The 18,359-nt window shown below is 41.1% G+C and overlaps 3 protein-coding genes across 5 annotated transcripts; all 3 read left to right on the forward strand.

Moving 5' to 3' along the window:
* Positions 1-21: 21 nt before the first annotated feature.
* Positions 22-721, forward strand: LOC125760451 (39S ribosomal protein L20, mitochondrial). The gene is made up of 2 exons (XM_049420592.1): positions 22-214; positions 295-721. Exons 1-2 carry the CDS (start codon positions 128-130, stop codon positions 589-591), a joined length of 384 nt encoding a protein of 127 aa, XP_049276549.1. The 5' UTR covers positions 22-127; the 3' UTR covers positions 592-721.
* Positions 722-829: 108 nt separating this feature from the next.
* On the forward strand, positions 830-3,756 carry LOC125760438 (succinate--CoA ligase [ADP/GDP-forming] subunit alpha, mitochondrial-like). 3 transcript variants are annotated; one of them, XR_007417995.1, is made up of 5 exons: positions 830-990; positions 1,363-1,808; positions 2,366-2,650; positions 2,727-3,049; positions 3,144-3,756. XR_007417995.1 is itself a non-coding variant. In XM_049420578.1 (4 exons), the coding sequence occupies exons 1-4, from the start codon at positions 951-953 to the stop codon at positions 2,940-2,942; spliced, it is 987 nt and encodes a 328-aa protein (XP_049276535.1). In that variant the 5' UTR covers positions 830-950; the 3' UTR covers positions 2,943-3,756. The 3 variants fall into 3 exon arrangements, 1 of the variants encoding a protein (XP_049276535.1); XR_007417996.1 differs by having other exon boundaries at positions 3,323-3,756; XM_049420578.1 differs by having other exon boundaries at positions 2,727-3,756.
* A 661-nt stretch (positions 3,757-4,417) lies between these two features.
* On the forward strand, positions 4,418-18,160 carry LOC125760447 (myophilin). The gene is made up of 2 exons (XM_049420587.1): positions 4,418-4,700; positions 16,549-18,160. Exons 1-2 carry the CDS (start codon positions 4,647-4,649, stop codon positions 17,059-17,061), a joined length of 567 nt encoding a protein of 188 aa, XP_049276544.1. The 5' UTR covers positions 4,418-4,646; the 3' UTR covers positions 17,062-18,160.
* Positions 18,161-18,359: the final 199 nt, after the last annotated feature.

The following is an 18,359-nucleotide window of genomic DNA, read 5'->3' on the forward strand; positions in this document are numbered from 1 at the left end:
ACAACACATTTTTTATGAATGCTTTGGCACGGTTGACATTACGTAAAATTGCACATGTTGTTTTGTTTTGGTTCTCCACAGCATCACAGGGCTACGGTAGTTTAAACAGGATTTGGTAATTAGTAACATGGTTTTTACCTCGATCGTTAACTTGGTGCGTTCTCGAGGGCCGGATGAGTTCTGGCGAAAGCGTAGAATTTTCAAACTAGCCGCAGTGAGTAAACCAACAGCCTAGAAAGCACCTTTTACGGGAGTGACCTCACTCATGGTTTTGTTTCGTTTTACCATTTGCAGCACTTTATTGGCCGTCGGCGTAACTGTTATTCTATCGCAATTCGCAATGTAAACAGAGCTTTAGCCTACGCCACTAAAGGTCGTGAGTTAAAAAAGCAAGACATGCGAGAACTATGGACACAGCGAGTTAATGCCGGCTGCGAACAACATGGTATGCAAATTGCGGATTTTCAGTACGGCCTGTACCAAAATGATGTCTTGCTGAACCGAAAAGTATTAGCAGATTTAGCAATTTGGGAGCCGAGAACGTTTGAAGCACTTGCTAAAATCAGTCAGCAGCTTCCCAAGAAAGCTTAAAGTTCACAAGCAATGCCCTCACATAGAAGTCCTGCTAGCCTTTTTATTTTATTTCTATTACTGAGAGCGGAGACAAATAGATTATACGTTGAATTCTAGCCCATTTAATAAAATTGTTCAAAATTACAAATGGCATTTAAGTTGTGTCCGAAATTATTTCTATAGAACATTCCCAATGAAAGGAATTTATTATTGACACCACTTTTAACAACTGGCAGCACTGTCGGGTTTGTTCGCAAGCTGTCAAATTGAGTCGACCAATTGGTGATCGAATAATACGGAGGGTTCCGACTAAAAGGCGACTTTGCACCTTAGGGCTCGGATTTTAAAGCTAAATTCCGCATTTTTTGCTTCGAACGATGGCAGCCGCAAGTGCAAGGCTTTTCTCGCGGGTTAAAGGTAAGTGTTGGGACTGTACCGGAGAAACGCAAGGCCGGGCGAAGCGGTCTAATCGGGAAAACAGTTGGCAAAATTACATAATCCCAAATAATAGAAAGGTCCTGTGGTCATATAGCTGATATTGTGCTGCGTGTGCGATTCGTAATCAAGCTATGCTGCATTCATTATCTAAGTTGATGAACTGGTTTTGCGTGATTAAATTTTGCCATCGGCAAGCGATTTGTTTATTGTATTGCACTTGTACTTTACGCTCACAGCAGCAGTTGACCGGGTTTGCTGTTTGCATATGGCTAGTTAACCTTAACTGCAATGACGTACTGCCGCTCAGCAAGCACGACATTTACATTTTGTTCTTTTGTTTATCTATTGTAGATGGCTTTACCACCAGCGTCCGTTTCGCGAGCTATGAATCTACGCGAAAGAACCTGAAGCTCAATTCGAACTCGAAAGTGATCTGTCAGGGATTCACTGGCAAGCAGGGTACATTTCACTCGCAGCAAGCTATCGAATATGGCACGAAACTGGTCGGTGGAGTGTCCCCCGGCAAGGGAGGTCGCACGCATCTGGATCGTCCAGTGTTTAACACAGTGGCCGAAGCCAAGAAAGCCACGGGTGCAGAAGCTACCGTGATCTACGTGCCACCACCTGGTGCCGCAAAGGCCATCATGGAGGCAATCGAAGCAGAAATGCCATTAATTGTGTGCATTACTGAGGGAGTGCCGCAGCATGACATGGTGAAGGTGAAGCACGCCCTGCTGGCACAGGATAAGTCGCGGCTTGTTGGACCCAACTGCCCCGGAATCATTGCACCCGAGCAAGTAAGTATATCGAGTAGCGATGGTATACCAAATGAGACCGTCCGATCGGTATGCAGGGAAGCATTGTTTTTGTGACTGATTACTGGTTGCCGTCCAACGGATGTACTATCTTCGTGAGACAAAGTTCAATACACAACGAAGAATTGACCTCTTGTCAAGGAGCGATAACAAAATGTAACTTACTGCCCGACGTGGAACTGAGATTGGTGCTTGTAAACAAGATCCACTGATAAACCTCTTGGTTCTTACGATGGATCACGGAAGTCGCTCTCGTTTGCGCTCTCTTTTTCCCTCTCTCTCTCTCTCTCTCTCTCTCTCTCTCTCTCTTTTTCACACGGTATTACATCGCAACTAGCGCTTGTTAAGGTTGGTTTTGTACCAAGTTTCATTGCCATATGGAACCGGTGAACAAATTAAGCAAACTGTCTTGGATAAAAATAGAACAATGTGTGAACCGTTGGCTCGAACGAATGCTGCAAAACAGATGATGCTGTCGCGTTGCTTGGTTACGTATAAATGAATGAAATGTTTAATTTTTTTAACTCCAATAATTGCAGTGCAAAATCGGTATTATGCCGGGACATATTCACAAACGCGGCAAGATCGGTGTCGTGTCCCGTTCTGGAACACTGACTTACGAAGCCGTTCATCAGACAACCGAAGTCGGTCTTGGCCAGACGCTGTGCGTCGGTATCGGCGGTGATCCGTTCAACGGAACCGATTTCATCGACTGCTTGGAGGTCTTCCTGAAGGATCCCGACACCAAGGGTATCATCTTGATCGGCGAAATCGGTGGAGTAGCCGAGGAAAAGGCTGCCGATTACCTTATGCAGTACAACCAGGTCTGTTTATTAGTCTTATGCATAGATCTTAGAGATAGATACCTTCACTTCCGTGTGACTTTCTTTTCTTTCGTAGGGCATCAAAGCGAAACCGGTAGTGTCGTTCATTGCTGGTCTTTCAGCTCCGCCAGGCCGTCGCATGGGCCATGCTGGTGCGATTATCTCCGGTGGAAAGGGAGGTGCTCAGGATAAGATCAACGCGCTGGAAAAGGCAGGAGTGATTGTCACGAGAAGTCCAGCACAGATGGGAAAGGAGTTAATCAAAGAGATGAAGAGATTGGAGTTGGTTTAGACATATAAAACACACGCATATGTCACCATCTCCCAGCACGGTTAAGCAAAACAAAACATAACTCATAACCACTAAGGTACTGCGCGAGAAACAACCATAAGCGCAAGGTATAAATAGTTAGTTACTTAACGATACCAACCCTTTCGATAATACAATTATTATCTGATCATTTTCATCTCAAAACCCCAACCCCTTCCAAAGCTGTTATATCTGCCCGTTATTGTGGTGTCGTTCAAGGTACGTAAAAGTTACCGCCATTGGAGGAAAACAGAATGATGTTACGATATGCAGAGCTGCTTATAGCGAAAAATAGACAGATTTATTTATTTAAATTCAAATTAAAAGGAACTAAAAGGCACAATTGGTTTGTAACTGTTTAGGTACTGTTGGATTTTTTTTGGCTACCACTAAACGGATCGTCCGATGCTCCCACCCAGCAAATGGCGAAGAGTTCTAGATGTTTTGCCACCGAAACTAACATAAATATGCACCAATGTGCTTTATCTGCACGCCAATTGTGTAACGCAACACTAACGCTCTTGCACCACTGGTCACAATCGATGGTAATCGACGACGATATTATAAATGTTAGCAGCTTTTTTGTCATCCACACCAAATTGTACGAACAACTAAGGCTAATATGCACACTAGCTTGATGTAACAGAATTCAGTGTGCCCAAAAACAAGGCGGAAAATTACAACATAAAATAGAACAATACCGGTACGCAAATCGTGATCATGTTGTTATGGTGCAATCGAACGCGAAATAAACGTTAAACTACGATGATACGTATGTTATTAATAACAATTGAAATATGTTAAAGCAGAACTACCATTCTCAATGTGGGGTTACGATTTTCAACGCACGCATAACAAGAAACAGAAAATTGTTCAGATTGCGGGTTTGCTAGGAGCAACTTAGTTGATATTCACTTTGATCCGGAGTGCACGTATGCGAAATAACTAAGGTTGTTAAGAAAGAAATAATGTATTGAGAGCAAATTTAAAAATACTTCACTTATATGTTTCAAACATTTAAAGAAAAGATATTGTGCACATATTGCCAATTGTTTCATGTCCCATCGAACCCAAACTTGAACTTTTAACATTGTGCTATAAACCGTTCTGTTTCAATAGCGGCTGTTGTGATCAGGCTTCTCCCAGTCTTGCACCCTATGGCCGCAGGCCTAAAAGATCCACAAGCGGTCTGGTCAATGTTTGTGTTTTGGCTTCGATAGTCAACCCTTGTGAACAAGTGCACTGTTTGATTTCATCGTAAAAGCTAAAGTTTTGATAATGGTTTTAAATGTAAAAGTTGAAACTGTTTAATAATGTTTCCTGAAGAAGGTAAAAGACTTTACGTGAGTTTAAATGCAATAAAAAGGCATTTTAAGTAAAAATAGGGGCTCAACTATTAGCCATGGGAACATAAAGGTTAGACCAAATGTGCATATAGGTCTCCGTGTGATAGAGTGCGTGTTGCACGTTTCAATTCTTCAAGTGCCGTGTTCGCGTCTGGACGTTTCGCTCGCAGTATTTACGCTTTTGTCATTGCCGCTTTTCCAGCTGTCCAATTTTTTCCGCGCGTGTCCCGTTGTCTGCCGGTTTCCGAACTAGTTCCACAGCTCTACTAAACGTCAAACAACTCTATTCGGATTAAAAACCCTATATCTTTGTGTCCAGCAGTGCAATTCCATCGAAATCATGTCGACACATCGTGCACCGAAATCCGGATTCGCCGCCGAAGCTCAGCGAAAGGTGAGTATCGGTGTGGTCGTTACATTAGCATCGTTCCCTGAGGCTCGCCCTAATTTGCTTACCACCCGTCTACACTTTGATGCTTTTTGCGTGGGAGCCGTTGCATCTTAATGCTTTTTTTCGTGCAAGGCGAATGTTTGCTAGAATCCCGTTTTGGTCATTCTGCATTTCTTCATAGCTGACCCTTCATCCCAATCGAAAAAACCGAAAAAAGAAGATTGAAACTTCTTGCGACACGATAATTCCGTCCCATTTATTGTACCACCAGAAAAGAGTGGTTTAGATATCGGGAAACGGGAATGGAATGCTTCCTTTGGGACCATCGTGGTTTTCGCCCTTCTCGTCGTGTTAGGTCACATACCAAGGCAGTCAAACCGTTCACCTAGAGGAACTTGCGGGGGGTTTCTGTTCCTCTGTGGTTATGTTTTAAGCTGCCTTACTTGATCCGGTTTTGTACCACAATCGAACGCAACATGTATCTGGCTGTTTGTTCTTCGGAAGATTATGATCACGGTAGTGTGATAATATATGGCGCGTTGTTTTTAATATGGAGAGGAGGCTCTTACACAAAGCCCGCGCATTGTACATAATGGGTTAATAGTTTTTCTAACTGACGAGCAAACATGATGATTTACGCTATGTACATTACATTTGGGACTAATTGAGACATCATGAACCTTTGCTATAATTCTTTCGTGTCCTATTACTTCAGTTATGTTTAAAAATTGTATGTTTCGGATAGATGCCAGGCACTTTAATGATTTGAAATATGCGTACTCATGAGAGGCAATCAATCAAAATCACTCCAGAAGACGCTAGTTCGTACCACACCTTCGCCATAAAAGTGGGAAGCAATTTCGATTACTGTCACGATGCCGTTGTCCTTCTGTATGTAAGTGTAAACCACGTCCAAACATCCGCAACACGACATGTTTAACCATAACCCCGTTTATGCTCCTTCGCATGCGTATCCAGTATCATTCCCGTATAATATGTATACGTCGCTTTCTGAAGATCTTTGTTACCATGGCGATTAATCGACAAAAAGAAGCGTACTTCGTTGGTTGCGTAGTCTTTTCACAGTCTTTTCAGACAGTCGTTCAATTTCTATTTCGCCCAAAACCCATTGCTGTTTTTTATTGCGTCGCTCGAGCTAATGTGTTTTCCATTATGCTGATTAGCAGCTCCCAGCGTTTGCCCGTATTTCGCGTTGCAAATGCGATTAATTCTCAATTAGCCAAAAGCATCTGTTGCATATTTAGCCTGCAGCTTACACATACCCATAAAACTGCACCCCGAAAAAATAATCTCCAGCTTTCCAATCTCCGCCATCTTTCATCCACGAATGACGAAAGGAGGCCCTTAACTGTAAGTTGCCTTACCAGCAATACATTATTACTGAAAGCGAATGAAGCCGCCCTGCGGTTTCATATCAATTTTCTTGCATGCATCGAATGTGTATGTCTATCCGGAACCATTTCCCGTTTTCCATCGAATTTCCGTTAATTCTGATTGCTTCCCTCTTTTGTGTTACTCAATAGCCGTACACATATTGTAATCTTGTCAAGGATAAGGACTTTAGAAAGGTTAACAATAAGATCCCTCTTCTAAAGGCTTAAATAAATCGGAACATGCGCTAAAGTTAGGCAATTTACTGCCTGTTGTTAGGTGTGTCGCAGACTCATATCATCGCTTTGGCCGCGCCTTTACAAGACCAACGTCATTAAAACTGAATGCAAAAAGAAGACATAATATTTACCAGAATAAAACGAATAGATGGCCGAATGATGTCATCCTCTTCACTTGTTCGTACTTCGTGTGTTGGCTGAGCGGTTCTTTTCCTTCACGTTCGTTTCCGTGTCAGATTTTCGAGTTGTTTCATATTCAAACCCATTCTGCCAAACATCAGTAAACACGGATGTTTGAAATCCTTCTTCCTTCTAGCACATAAGGAATTATTCGAAAAAGAAATAGGTACAAAACCAAGCACGGAGAAGTAACAATCACGAAGAAAGAAGATCCCTTAAAACCCCCATCAAAGTAGACATCCCTTAACGTACGTGGCAAGTGATCAGAGCAATGCCCATTTTTTGCAGTATCGGCGAGACTCTTTCGAGCGTGTGTCACATATAAAAGTTTCCGCTAAAAAATAATAATGGTACTTCTTCTAACCAATAGCGTTTCCTGCCGAACATTAGTAGCCATTTGACTGTTTGAAATTTGAATTCGAATACAAATGTACGATTGGTAACGGTTGGTGAATGATTCACGATCCTCTTTGCGGTTTGCATAATCTCATCGATTTGAAGATATTGAAAACACTCTTCACCGTGTACTTCAGCATCCCATTGACCTTAGGCACAGGGCACAACTATCACATTGTTGGCGATTAAATTTTGATGATGTCAAAAATGTAAAAAATCTTCCTACCTTCTTCCATCGCGCACAATTCTCTCATCCCTCCCCCTACCCACTCCAAAATTAACATTCTACAACTAACATTGTTATGATTATTCTGAGGAGCGTGGGATAATATCTCAAGTGCCGCGTTCAAGGACAGGAGGCATTTATACTTTGTTGGGGTCAGTAAATGAGGGATGGAACTAGAAGAAAGTACGTGATGGTGTTTCCAGATAGAATTTCTGATGACTTCCAGCGAACGAAAACTGTAACAGCAAACCCTTGACTTGGTTTTTATAACCACGGCTAGACCTTGCACAGCCCTGACATAGCACCATAGTTTGAGGCTTGCATCATTGTGAAGATGACCGTCAACACGTCAACGATCGCCCTTCGTTGCTGTGAAAGGAAGTTAAGGAAGGCTACTAACAAGGGAGCGCAATAAATAGAAAAGAAATGCTTAGCTAGCACATCACTTAATATAAGCCACCCCATTCCATTAGCTACTGCAGCACACTCTCCCCTGGCGAAGGCTGTTTGTTTTCCTTCTTACAACATTCCAAAGCATTCCCGAAATGCCCATTCAGGTGCCAAACGAGCGCCACGCGATACAAATAAGTGATGGTTTATGTAGAAAAGTTTAGCGTGAATGCGCCACGACACGAACGTCCGAGTTTAATAAAACAGTAAAAGAGTAACAATTTTAAATGCAGCCTAGCATGAGGCCTTTAATCGTGAGTTAGGTAATCCGTTTCTTTTGTTATTGACTTTCAATTGCAGCTGTGATTCTTGCTTACATGATTCCATCCTTCACGGTAATGTTTTTTCCCAATTTCTAGCTGTAGTTCGTGGTTTAAGGAGATATTTTTATTGTTGAAAAAGTACCCCGCACGTGCACGATCTTTTGAAAATGGTATCTGTTGTTGGTTCCGTTACCGAGCTTTGTTCCAACAATATATAAGGGTTTCCGAGATGGTTGGATAAATTCGTATTTATTGTTTTCATAAACAAGCTCAACTGTGGTTGTTATCAGCCATTATCACAAACTGTGAATGTGAAGACTCTTTTCATCGTATCGCAGTACAGAACACAAGTGGTCCGCGGACCATGGGTTGGGGACCACTGCTTTAGAGTACCGTTGTCTGGGATATGATTAATTGATTTCTATTCGTTGCAAGATTACCACAACGCCACCTTTAGGTAGTGAGCTGAAGCAATTAAATTATATTTGAGATCATTTTTCTGTAAGTTGTGACGGTCATATAGGGGTTTGGAATAAAAGACGCAATTTTCTAAAACTCTTCAAAAAGTCAGCATACGTGTCACGGTGCCACACCAATGCTACTATGAAATCCAATAGTCAATTCGTTTCCTTAGTCTTACTCCTATATGGATCCACCATTAATAAATTAATCCGATCACTTTTTCTTCATAGGAAGTATCAAACTTCCTTTCACTGAAGGTTCGCCCTAGTTTACAAGGGACGCAGGTTGCGCTTTTATATGTGTTGGTTCTTTCTCCGACAAAATCGACAGAATAATGGAATTTGGTTTGTGGCCCTGATAGCGCTATCTATTGATTGGTCCAAACAGCACTTAAACAACATCGTGGTAGCGTTCAAGGTGTTCACTTCGACTAGAACTGGTCACTTACTCACGTTCCTGTACTTCTTTCCGCCGACGCCAGAGATAACACTTGCACCACATGTAATGTTGGCCTTAGTCCGCAGGTCTTGATGACGTATTTCCTGTGTGTCACAAAACAGAAAATACAGTTGTACCGTCACCTCCGCCTCGATTCAACATCTGTTGGAACGTATCCATTTCGATGTCGCATCAATCAACGGGTTTGTTAAACAGAGACTTCCTTCCGCAACTCCGCGAGGTCACTAGTCCGGGTACGGGTTATTGACATAGTTACCGCCGTTTATTGGAAGATTTCGTGTTTGCGCACTGCAGTAGCAGAATCTACCTCTACTACCAGAATCAAAATTCCGAATGAGTTTTTTTTTGGCACCATCATCATATTTGCAGATAAGCAAGTTGGAGTTTTGGTTTGTAAATTTTACCGAAACTCGTGATCTTCATCTGTATTTGTATGTTTTATGAGATCATTGCTCGGTGAAATCATGTGGTGTGAATGCGGATCAATCAATCAAATTGAATATTTTTTATGGCCAACGCCGTTCAGTCCATTCGATGGGATCATGGCGTCTTCATTAGCGCGCGATTAGAGTTAGGATTGTAGTTAATTTTTGTCCTCACTCGTATACGAACCAGTACATTCAACCTTAAACGTTGAGAAGAGGTGTAGGGGCAACAGTAAATTGTGTAAACCCGTTGCAAGGCTTCACAGTGCTTTAATCTCGGTTTGTCAATAGACAAAAGGGGGGCCATTGGTACACGCGGTGCGTTATGGATTTCATTAGCCCGTGAAATGAACCATCGAAGAACGAATGGGAACAAAATACAACATACATAGATAAGCTCGAGCTGTCGAGAAGAGGTCTATGAAAGCGTTGAAGGGTTCCAGTCCTATAGTGGCACTCTTACTGTATCTTACGAGCAGATAAGCTGGAGACATTCACATTAAACTGCTGTGGACAGTTAGGTAGTTAGTTTGTTGCTACATTTCTGACACGGCATACGTGCCTTGTAATACTCTTCGAACGTTCGATGTTTGAATGCACTTCAATGCGGAGGGAAGTGTGCTATATTTTGAGTGATGAAGTCATTCTTCCCCTATCGGCTTTGGTACGAGGCTTTCAATGGCTAAATGACTTGTTTGCACTCATAGCACCAGAAAGCTGTACAGTTACGGATACTAGCACAACGCTACACCATGTCATCTTCACATGTTACGAATGAAACCCACGCGATATTGAAGTGCATATTTTTAATCACACTATTTTACACTTATTCATAGCGTTTTGTGTGTTGAATCACTACATAACTACAAATTGTACCCTTGGAATTGTTACTTAATGGTCGCGATGGCCCATCTCTGGACAATTTACCTAGCTCTTTTTCTGATTTTTAAATTACTGTGAAACATGTCAGGTGTACACATGTAAATTGAAGGTAAACAATTGCATCACGATTTATATATTTTTTTTTTGCGCAATGATGTAAAATATCTTTTTGATTCGGTTTTATAGGGTGTATGGTTTTATTTCACAGATCATTTCACATCCTGTACCTAAGCTCATGATCATTTCACAGTGTAACGTAAATTATCTCCACGGACACTTCATCGTGTCTGCGGTCGAGCTCGGCAGTGTCTGAAGATGTGTTCGCTACGATGCCCGATTATTATTTATCGAGAAGTTTGAGGTGATCGACTCACAATAAATCTGCCATTCTCAGACGCAACTCGTATCGATGGGTTGCTGAACAATCTATCCAACGCAAAGGCAGATCCGCAATTTTGTTGCCTCGAGCCTTTGCAATGTTGAACCTTAGCTACAGTTGACCCTGTGTCTGTTAAAAAATCTTAAGATTAATTGAATGAACGTTCTATCCAGTGTTTGTTTACTCGTAATTTGTTTCGGTTCATACACACATACACGCACAATAGCAAAGGTCACGGGGGAAAAATAGTCCAAATCAAATCAAACGCCATGATTTGGTAGTCTTGCTTACCACGGTCTAGTGGTGAAGTTGATTCGAAACGCCCTGAAGAAACGTTAAAAACTTTACGTGTCGTTTCTTGTCCGTCAAAGGCTAAACTTCGTAGTCTCTAGGCTCCAGTTTTTATGAAGTTCTCTTCCATCTAATCCTCTTTCTATCTTTAATCGCCGTTGGGAAGCTCTCCGGAATAGGTAGAATTATCGGTGTGTTGTTTGTTAATTATTGTCAGTGTAATAGGCGCTCAAAACGTTAGGTGTTGAGATCTCGTGCGCATAATTACGATTCTTGAAGCGCGTGTGTATATGAAGTACAAATTCTAAAGAGTAAGAATCGAGGAAACATGTGTTCAATTACACAACACAACCTTTAATTACAACTACATTCAATTACATTATAATGTTGAGAATGATGTTTTAACATATAATCAATTTGCAACATAAATACATAGAATATCCCTACTACGGCACCTGATCACCGAATCAACGCCAGATCACCTGGTAATGTTATCTCTAAGCAAAGAATACCTATCTGTAAAATGAAAAAGCGTTTGATATCGGCTTCAAACCAAAAGTGATAAACCAACAGATCATCACCTACTCATGACGTGATTAGATGAAGCAAATCAGGCACATCAAAACGGAACTAGTGGAAAAGGTATTTAGCATTGCGAATTAATTTAAACACATATCCAACGTAATATTCCAATGAATTATGCTTAATTTGGATTGTTTACTCTGATGCTGACAACATCGTATATATACGCACATTACATGGAGAAGTTGTAGGAATACCCAATTTGAAAGTAAAACAAGTTATTTGACCCGCTTTCATGTTTGTAACTTGCAGTAACATCACAGCGTGCTCTCCCTTAGGAAGAAACCATCAGTCTCCAGTTTTCATGGCAATATCTCGTTCTCGTTCATGGCTAGATCGTCTACGGTGACGATGATGATCTTAACCAACTGGCCTGAGGGTTATGTTTGTGATTCTTCTTTCCTTTCGTTTGACCAACCGTTTTCGACGATCATCATTATCATTACATTCACGGTACCAGTCATTGACGTGTATAAATCGATTCAGAATTGTGCACGAAAAAGACGTGATTTCATCGGAAAGCAAACCGTGCTGCGATGCCAAGACAGTAAATTTGGGTTTATATGAAACCGGTTATAGGGTCATTAAAAGTGGGTCGTTTGGCAGTGACTAAAAAAATTTTTGATAATATTTTTCGCACATTATCAAACTTGTAAACAAGAAGATATGTTGACGGCAAAGATGGAGCGTTTCCGGTCTTAAAACATTAGCAATTCCATGCAAAGTATACATCGGAGCAGTATACGTTCGATATCATCTGCATTATATTTGTCCAGGGCACTGTTTTTTCCGATGCGAAAATAAATCATTTGACCGAGATCGAACCACACGCCGTCAAATGTTTGGTTGCGAGCGAACGATATGCATCTAATTTCCCTGCTCTCTATCTACTGAACACGATAGAAAGTGGTAGGTACACATCGTTGTTCAATTGTGATTGTAATCAAAGAAAATTGAAAACGATTGCCATTTGTTTCCATGGATGTTTTGTGGGGATTGTTTTTGTGTATATATCATTAGCACGTCACACGGCTCATAGTAAATAATTCGTAAAGAAGACTATGAGTCTGTATGATTATAGCACTGGCATTTGAACGATGCACTCGAAAGAATAGTCATCACATGATTCTTGCACACCGAGTAATGGGCAATAAACAGTAATCAATAAACTCCTGCACTGTTATCACGTATCCCGTATCACGGGGACGATGTTTAGGAGAATACTTCACAGATAGTGTGGAAGCGATTTACACAATGCGTTCAGTCTGCCAATTTGTTCAGCAATTACATCAGCAAAAAGGAGTATGAGTTTATGGTGTATCGTTTATCGACAAAGTCCCGTCCGAATAAGAAGGGATTCAAAAGATAGCACATCAATTACGTAAGGCTCATAATCATTTATTGATGGGATAATTTAGAACAAACAACCCTGTAGTTATAGTGTTTCAAAATTTTCTTCGTCGCATCATTGTTGCAGGGTAATCGAATAAAAAAAAATTTTAAATGTGCAAGCTTTCTATCCATAATGAGACATCTGTACATCCGAGGATACTTCCGTGAGTATCCTGTTCATCAAAAAATCAGATACACATTATCCCGCAAATCATAGAAAAATATTAACTCACACCACACGAGCCATACACCCGAGGCATCAATTTATTTTGTGTTTTTTCTACTGATGCTTCGATGTGGTTTTACACGGGTTTGCATTTGCTTACTCTGCAGTACTGGTTTTGCATTTGCCTACTCTAGCTACCGTGTCTAGTTGGTATCTTTTCACACCAGCCAGCTATTTGTTGTTAATAGATATTAGAACCGGGTTCACAAATTGCTCCTGGAGCCATTTGAAACGAAAGAAGGTAGGATGTTCCTATGCCTCGTGTAGTCTGGTTGGGTTACACGAATTACAGAAACATAATGTCCATACATGATGATGAGTCGAATTTGCAAAACCACCAGGGTAGCACAATAACCTTCCAATCCGAGAACCTATGATTGTTCAAGCGTCGTTGGTGTTTAATGTGGTTCACACATCAGAATTGCTGAGTAGACGCGTATGCCCCAAAACCCATACTGTGTGTCATTCGACTGACCTGGATCGTAGTTCTTAAACTCGGTCAAACTTAAACGGAAACGAACACACTAGCATTGAGAGAGAGCTATGGTGGCATATTTGTGTGAGACGGGCTTCCATATTTAAATGTAAAGTTTTCAACACCGGCAGTAACAGAAGGACCATAAAAACAGCGACTGCCGCCTGCGGTACAGTCCATTTTCGGAGCAAAAAGCGCACCATCTGTTTATCCGGCCGATACTTACGAACGCTTTTCCAATTATCACAAGGCTTTAAAGTGCTTACAAAGAACGAAGTGCATATAATAATTTAAACTCGAGAAGGTATACATTGTTATGGATATATCTTTACAGAAGCTAGTTATCATTGCATCATTAGCAGCTCATAATTTTCATAGGTGAAACCGTATCCGTAATGTAAGCAACGAATAGCTCGAAGCCATCTTTATCAGAAAGCAGGTTACATTCCAAACCACAAGCACATCACCCGTATCCGAAGAATAAACGATCAACATTTGCTTATCCGATTGCAACATTCATGCCGCGTCACAAAGAATGGAATGGTGATTGACAAATACATATATTTAGTCACTTCCCAAAACGTGAGGTACCACTCGCGCACGTCATGACGGGCACTAGCCACAATTGGGTGAAGTGTTTGTCATTTAAGAATTTATGAGTTTTTACTCACACTCTGATGAATGAATGCTTTAAATCTGAAGATACTATGCAGTATTTACATGGCGAGAGACTCGTGTAGCCATCGCAAAAGAAAAAAAAACAAAAAGGAGACATTGGCGAAATATTTTTAAAACCTTCGCTACTAGCTTCAACCCACCACAGGTCAACACGTCCTTCATCGATCTGTCAAAACTCCTTTTTTGGCTCCTCAAGCCTTCTCTGATGATTTCGACGGCATGATTAGGTCGAGTATGGCGGCGCTCGATCAGGTCCCTGCTTAATATACCGATCGGTGGAATGGAACGTTCGATTCTCTTATGGCCATATTTAGACAGGGCAATGTCGCACTGCTAGATGAACGCATTGATCGTTCTGTCTCCAATATGCCCAACTCGGCGCTTCTGTGATCAGTATGAGTCACGGAGAAAACAAACGGTAAAAAGTGTTTTATCCAGTCTTCGCCCCTTAGCGAGTCTGAAAGCCTTCCAATTTCTGGAAGATTCCGGTTCGTTTCGTACATTCGGGGTGTGTACTTTCGGTTTTATCATCTTTGCCGGTATTATGGAGGAACAGGTTTCTCTAGCTAGGTCCGTCCACACATACATACATCTTTCGGGGTCTGAAAACGTCACAAATACAAGCGCTCCGACAAACAGTGTAGAGGCACACGCAACCAGGGGCAATTGGCAAGACCTCGGCTGAAACAAGTTGTTGGAAGTCGTTCTGTACCACTGTACCACCGTCTCGACACCGCTGTTGGTACTTTTTTAAATCCAAATATGGAAGAATCTTTAAACGGAACGCTGTCAATGTTGCGCTTCGGAAGGTTGAGATTCGAAATACGAAGGTTACTGAGCTGTGGAGTTGTACTGATTTATGTCTAGGTTTTGCTTAAACCGCTTTCTCTAGACGATTAAATGCGCTTGCTTGCATATGTGTTTTTTTTATTTTTCACTCGATAACTTCATCTCGATACGAGTACATGAAATGCATAGTAAAATCGATCATTTCGATGATAAAATTCACAGCACGTCTCACGGTTACGTCAAACAATAACAGTATCTGTATGTACCTTGCTACGGTTTATTATCGCATATTTCATACATATACCAACGATTGTCTTCAATTGATCAAAAATTCTTTAAAACCTTTAAACTCTTTGCGGCCAGACGAGAATGACTAAGACTGACTTAGCAATGAAAGTTCAACTGTGTCTCAAGACATTCCAATCTCGTTAAGCTCGTCAACTTTTTCGGAATGAGGAAAGGTGGCAAAGAAGGTGTCCCCGGATAAGTCCGTCTAAATACTGACCAAAAAAGGCTACATACACGGGACATAATTTTTATATTGTTTTAGTTTCCATTCGAACAAGGTCGAGGAAAGGTCCAATGCAAAAGAACGCACGACATAAAAGGCGATACAACATCACCCGGTTCCTTCGATCACTAGAAACGCTCAAAATTAATCACCTAATCGTAACGTGCCTTAGCGAGTCGGGTAAAGCTCAGCATTGCATTATTGGTACGTACGGAAAAATGTGTTTATGGAAATTTGGAAAAGTGAAATCAAACATTTGACGAATGAAAAAACGGCTATTGATTTGGGTTTTGATGCATGCAGCCGTTTGTCGAACCAAAATTATAATCGTTTGTGATCTTATGTCGAGCGATGCGTCATCTCTAGCGGCGGAAGTTCACCGAATTGGAGTTCAAATTTTATGATATTGTTGATTCCTTTCGCGTTCATTGTACATCTTTTTTATTCGTGATGTACATAGCACAAAGGCTAATTTGAGTGTGATATCATCCACAAAGCGCAGCAATATGATGATTGAGACGCTGAGTATTTTATATTCTTTTTCAGTTGGAGTTGCACACGAACGTATTAAGGAATCTGCGTTGTAAAGTTTATTTGTTAAACAAATTAAACCACAATATCACGTAGATGCATTTTTGTATGCAAAATAGCATAGGACCTCCAAAATGATCCTCATTAAAAACACACACACTTGGATGATTTACATCGTCATAGTATGGCGCTCATAATGCAAAACAAGTTACACAAATGACAATTGGAATCAAATTTCACGGCCCTTGTCTTCTTGGCAACTAATGTACAACATTTATAGCACATAGGGCATTCCGATTATGATTATTCTCTCGCAGGAAAAAAGGAAATATTTATGCCATTCGTGGCCACTGGTACAAGTAAACTTATTAGCACTCCTGTGCGTGCAACGGCCTTGATGACAATGCGTCGATGCATGTCGTCACGAGTAAATACCTTGGACCGATGCCTAGCGAATGGTAGTTAAATATATCCACCTGCCTTGAGGTGAGGTTCAAGGTTTACTAGGGTCACACCTTCGAGGCATCATACACCTCGAGAGTATGAACGTTCGCTCCGTATATGGGTTTGGCCAAGGAACAAACTTTACTAAGTAACACATATTTCCGTATTACCCGTTACAGATCAACTCAAAGTACAGCGAGGAATTAGCCGCCGAATGCCTGGAATGGATCAAGGAGGTAACCGGCGAACCGATCAACACGTCAGGCGATATGGATAACTTCTTCGAAGTGCTGAAGGACGGTACTATACTCTGTACGCTAGCGAACGCCATCGAAGCCGGCACGGTCAAGAAGGTCAACACCAGCAAGATGGCGTTCAAGTGCATGGAAAACATCTCCGCGTTTCTGGAAGCGGCCAAGAAATTCGGTGTACCACCACAGGAAACCTTCCAGAGTGTGGATCTATGGGAGCGACAGAACCTGAACTCGGTCGTCATCTGCATCCAGTCGCTCGGCCGCAAGGCAGGTAAATACGGCAAACCGTCGATCGGACCGAAGGAAGCGGACAAAAACGAGCGCCAGTTCAGTGATGAACAGTTGAGGGCCGGTCAGACCGTCATTTCACTGCAGTATGGTTCAAACAAGGGGGCTACTCAGAGCGGCATCAATTTCGGCAACACCAGACACATGTAAGCTTGTCTGCGATGGGATCGAATCTTCACCTGGACTCCGCGCGTGTTTTCTAGCTTTCTAAGAACTTATTAAAAAACGGTTGTATGTAAACCGCAATCACTAACAATCCTGGTGCATAAATAGCGGCCTATCGGTGAAGTGCCAAACCGAATAGAAGGGACATAGAGAAACATGTTAAAATGACAGGTCTGCGTCATAGACTAAACGAAATTATCCATTATACACGATGAGAAAACAAGGCAATCCTGATCCTGATAGTGCATTTTGTTAAAATAGTAAAAATCCAAGATAGGACACGATTTTGAACCAATGTACCTATTTAAAATCGAGAAACACCATAGCGCCTTAGCAATGAGACTTTCCTTCTTCGATGTGTAGAGGTAGCGAATTTTTCAAGAAGGACACGATGTGCAGCGTATTTACCAAACCGTGCACTTCCAGCATATTTTAACTGCAGTTTATGTATTTTTAACATCAAATTATAGTCAGACTTTAGCATTTCAAACCTCCAGGAGTTGCTTTGAAGAGCGCTCATACAAAGAATACGGATATTTCACACACATACTTATTCCGCTCTAGGCACTGTTACACATTCCGTAGTGAGTTAACAAGTCGATTCTATATCATAGGATAGCCTATTAGCATTAAGTTTTCGGGATGAATGGCACCTCGTTCGGAACCGGAACGGAATTATACACTGTTATCGGTAAAACCCAGGTTCGTCCGTTTTGATGCACATTAGATGTAGAAAATGCAGTAGAACACAATAGAGAGAGCATTGGAATAACAGACCTAGATTAAACTAAGCAAAATCTTTGTACATGTCTGCGGAAAGGATGACTTTCGGTTTGGAACGAAAAAACCTAAAAAAAAGCGATAAACCGTTTCGGTGAATGACTAAAATCGTGCTTACCGCATGCGCCACTAAAACTTAGAAAAACATGTATTTTTGTTTTATGCTCGTTTATTACTCTTTACGCCGAGCATCGATTCATTATATTTTTGCTTTTTGTTTTTGTTTTTGAGATCATTTACCAAGCAAGAAGAAAAATCATAAATTATTGACAGTATACATAAATATATGTTTTGTTAAATGTAATTGTAAAAGGATAAGTTATTGCCTAATAAATCAGAACTTTAAAAAAAAATACTTTGAAATAATTTATTTTATTGTACCTATTGTTGGATTTTATTGTATCTTTTAGTTGAACAAACACACACTTTTCATCGGATAATAGAAAGTAGGCTACTATAATGTTGAGCTGGATGTAAAACAGACACTTCAGGGATTCTATGAT

This window comes from Anopheles funestus, chromosome 2RL (genome assembly GCF_943734845.2).
Source record: "Anopheles funestus chromosome 2RL, idAnoFuneDA-416_04, whole genome shotgun sequence".
Classification (NCBI taxonomy): Eukaryota; Metazoa; Arthropoda; class Insecta; order Diptera; family Culicidae; genus Anopheles; species Anopheles funestus.

Coding starts and splice junctions, on each gene's coding strand:
- LOC125760451 (XM_049420592.1), top strand. CDS start 128: ATGGTTTTTACCTCGATCGTTAACTTGGTGCGTTCTCGAGGGCCGGAT. Junction 215..294: donor GAATTTTCAAACTAGCCGCA/GTGAGTAAACCA, acceptor TACCATTTGCAG/CACTTTATTGGCCGTCGGCG.
- LOC125760438 (XM_049420578.1), top strand. CDS start 951: ATGGCAGCCGCAAGTGCAAGGCTTTTCTCGCGGGTTAAAG. Junction 991..1,362: donor GCTTTTCTCGCGGGTTAAAG/GTAAGTGTTGGG, acceptor TATCTATTGTAG/ATGGCTTTACCACCAGCGTC. Junction 1,809..2,365: donor GAATCATTGCACCCGAGCAA/GTAAGTATATCG, acceptor CAATAATTGCAG/TGCAAAATCGGTATTATGCC.
- LOC125760447 (XM_049420587.1), top strand. CDS start 4,647: ATGTCGACACATCGTGCACCGAAATCCGGATTCGCCGCCGAAGCTCAG. Junction 4,701..16,548: donor CCGCCGAAGCTCAGCGAAAG/GTGAGTATCGGT, acceptor TACCCGTTACAG/ATCAACTCAAAGTACAGCGA.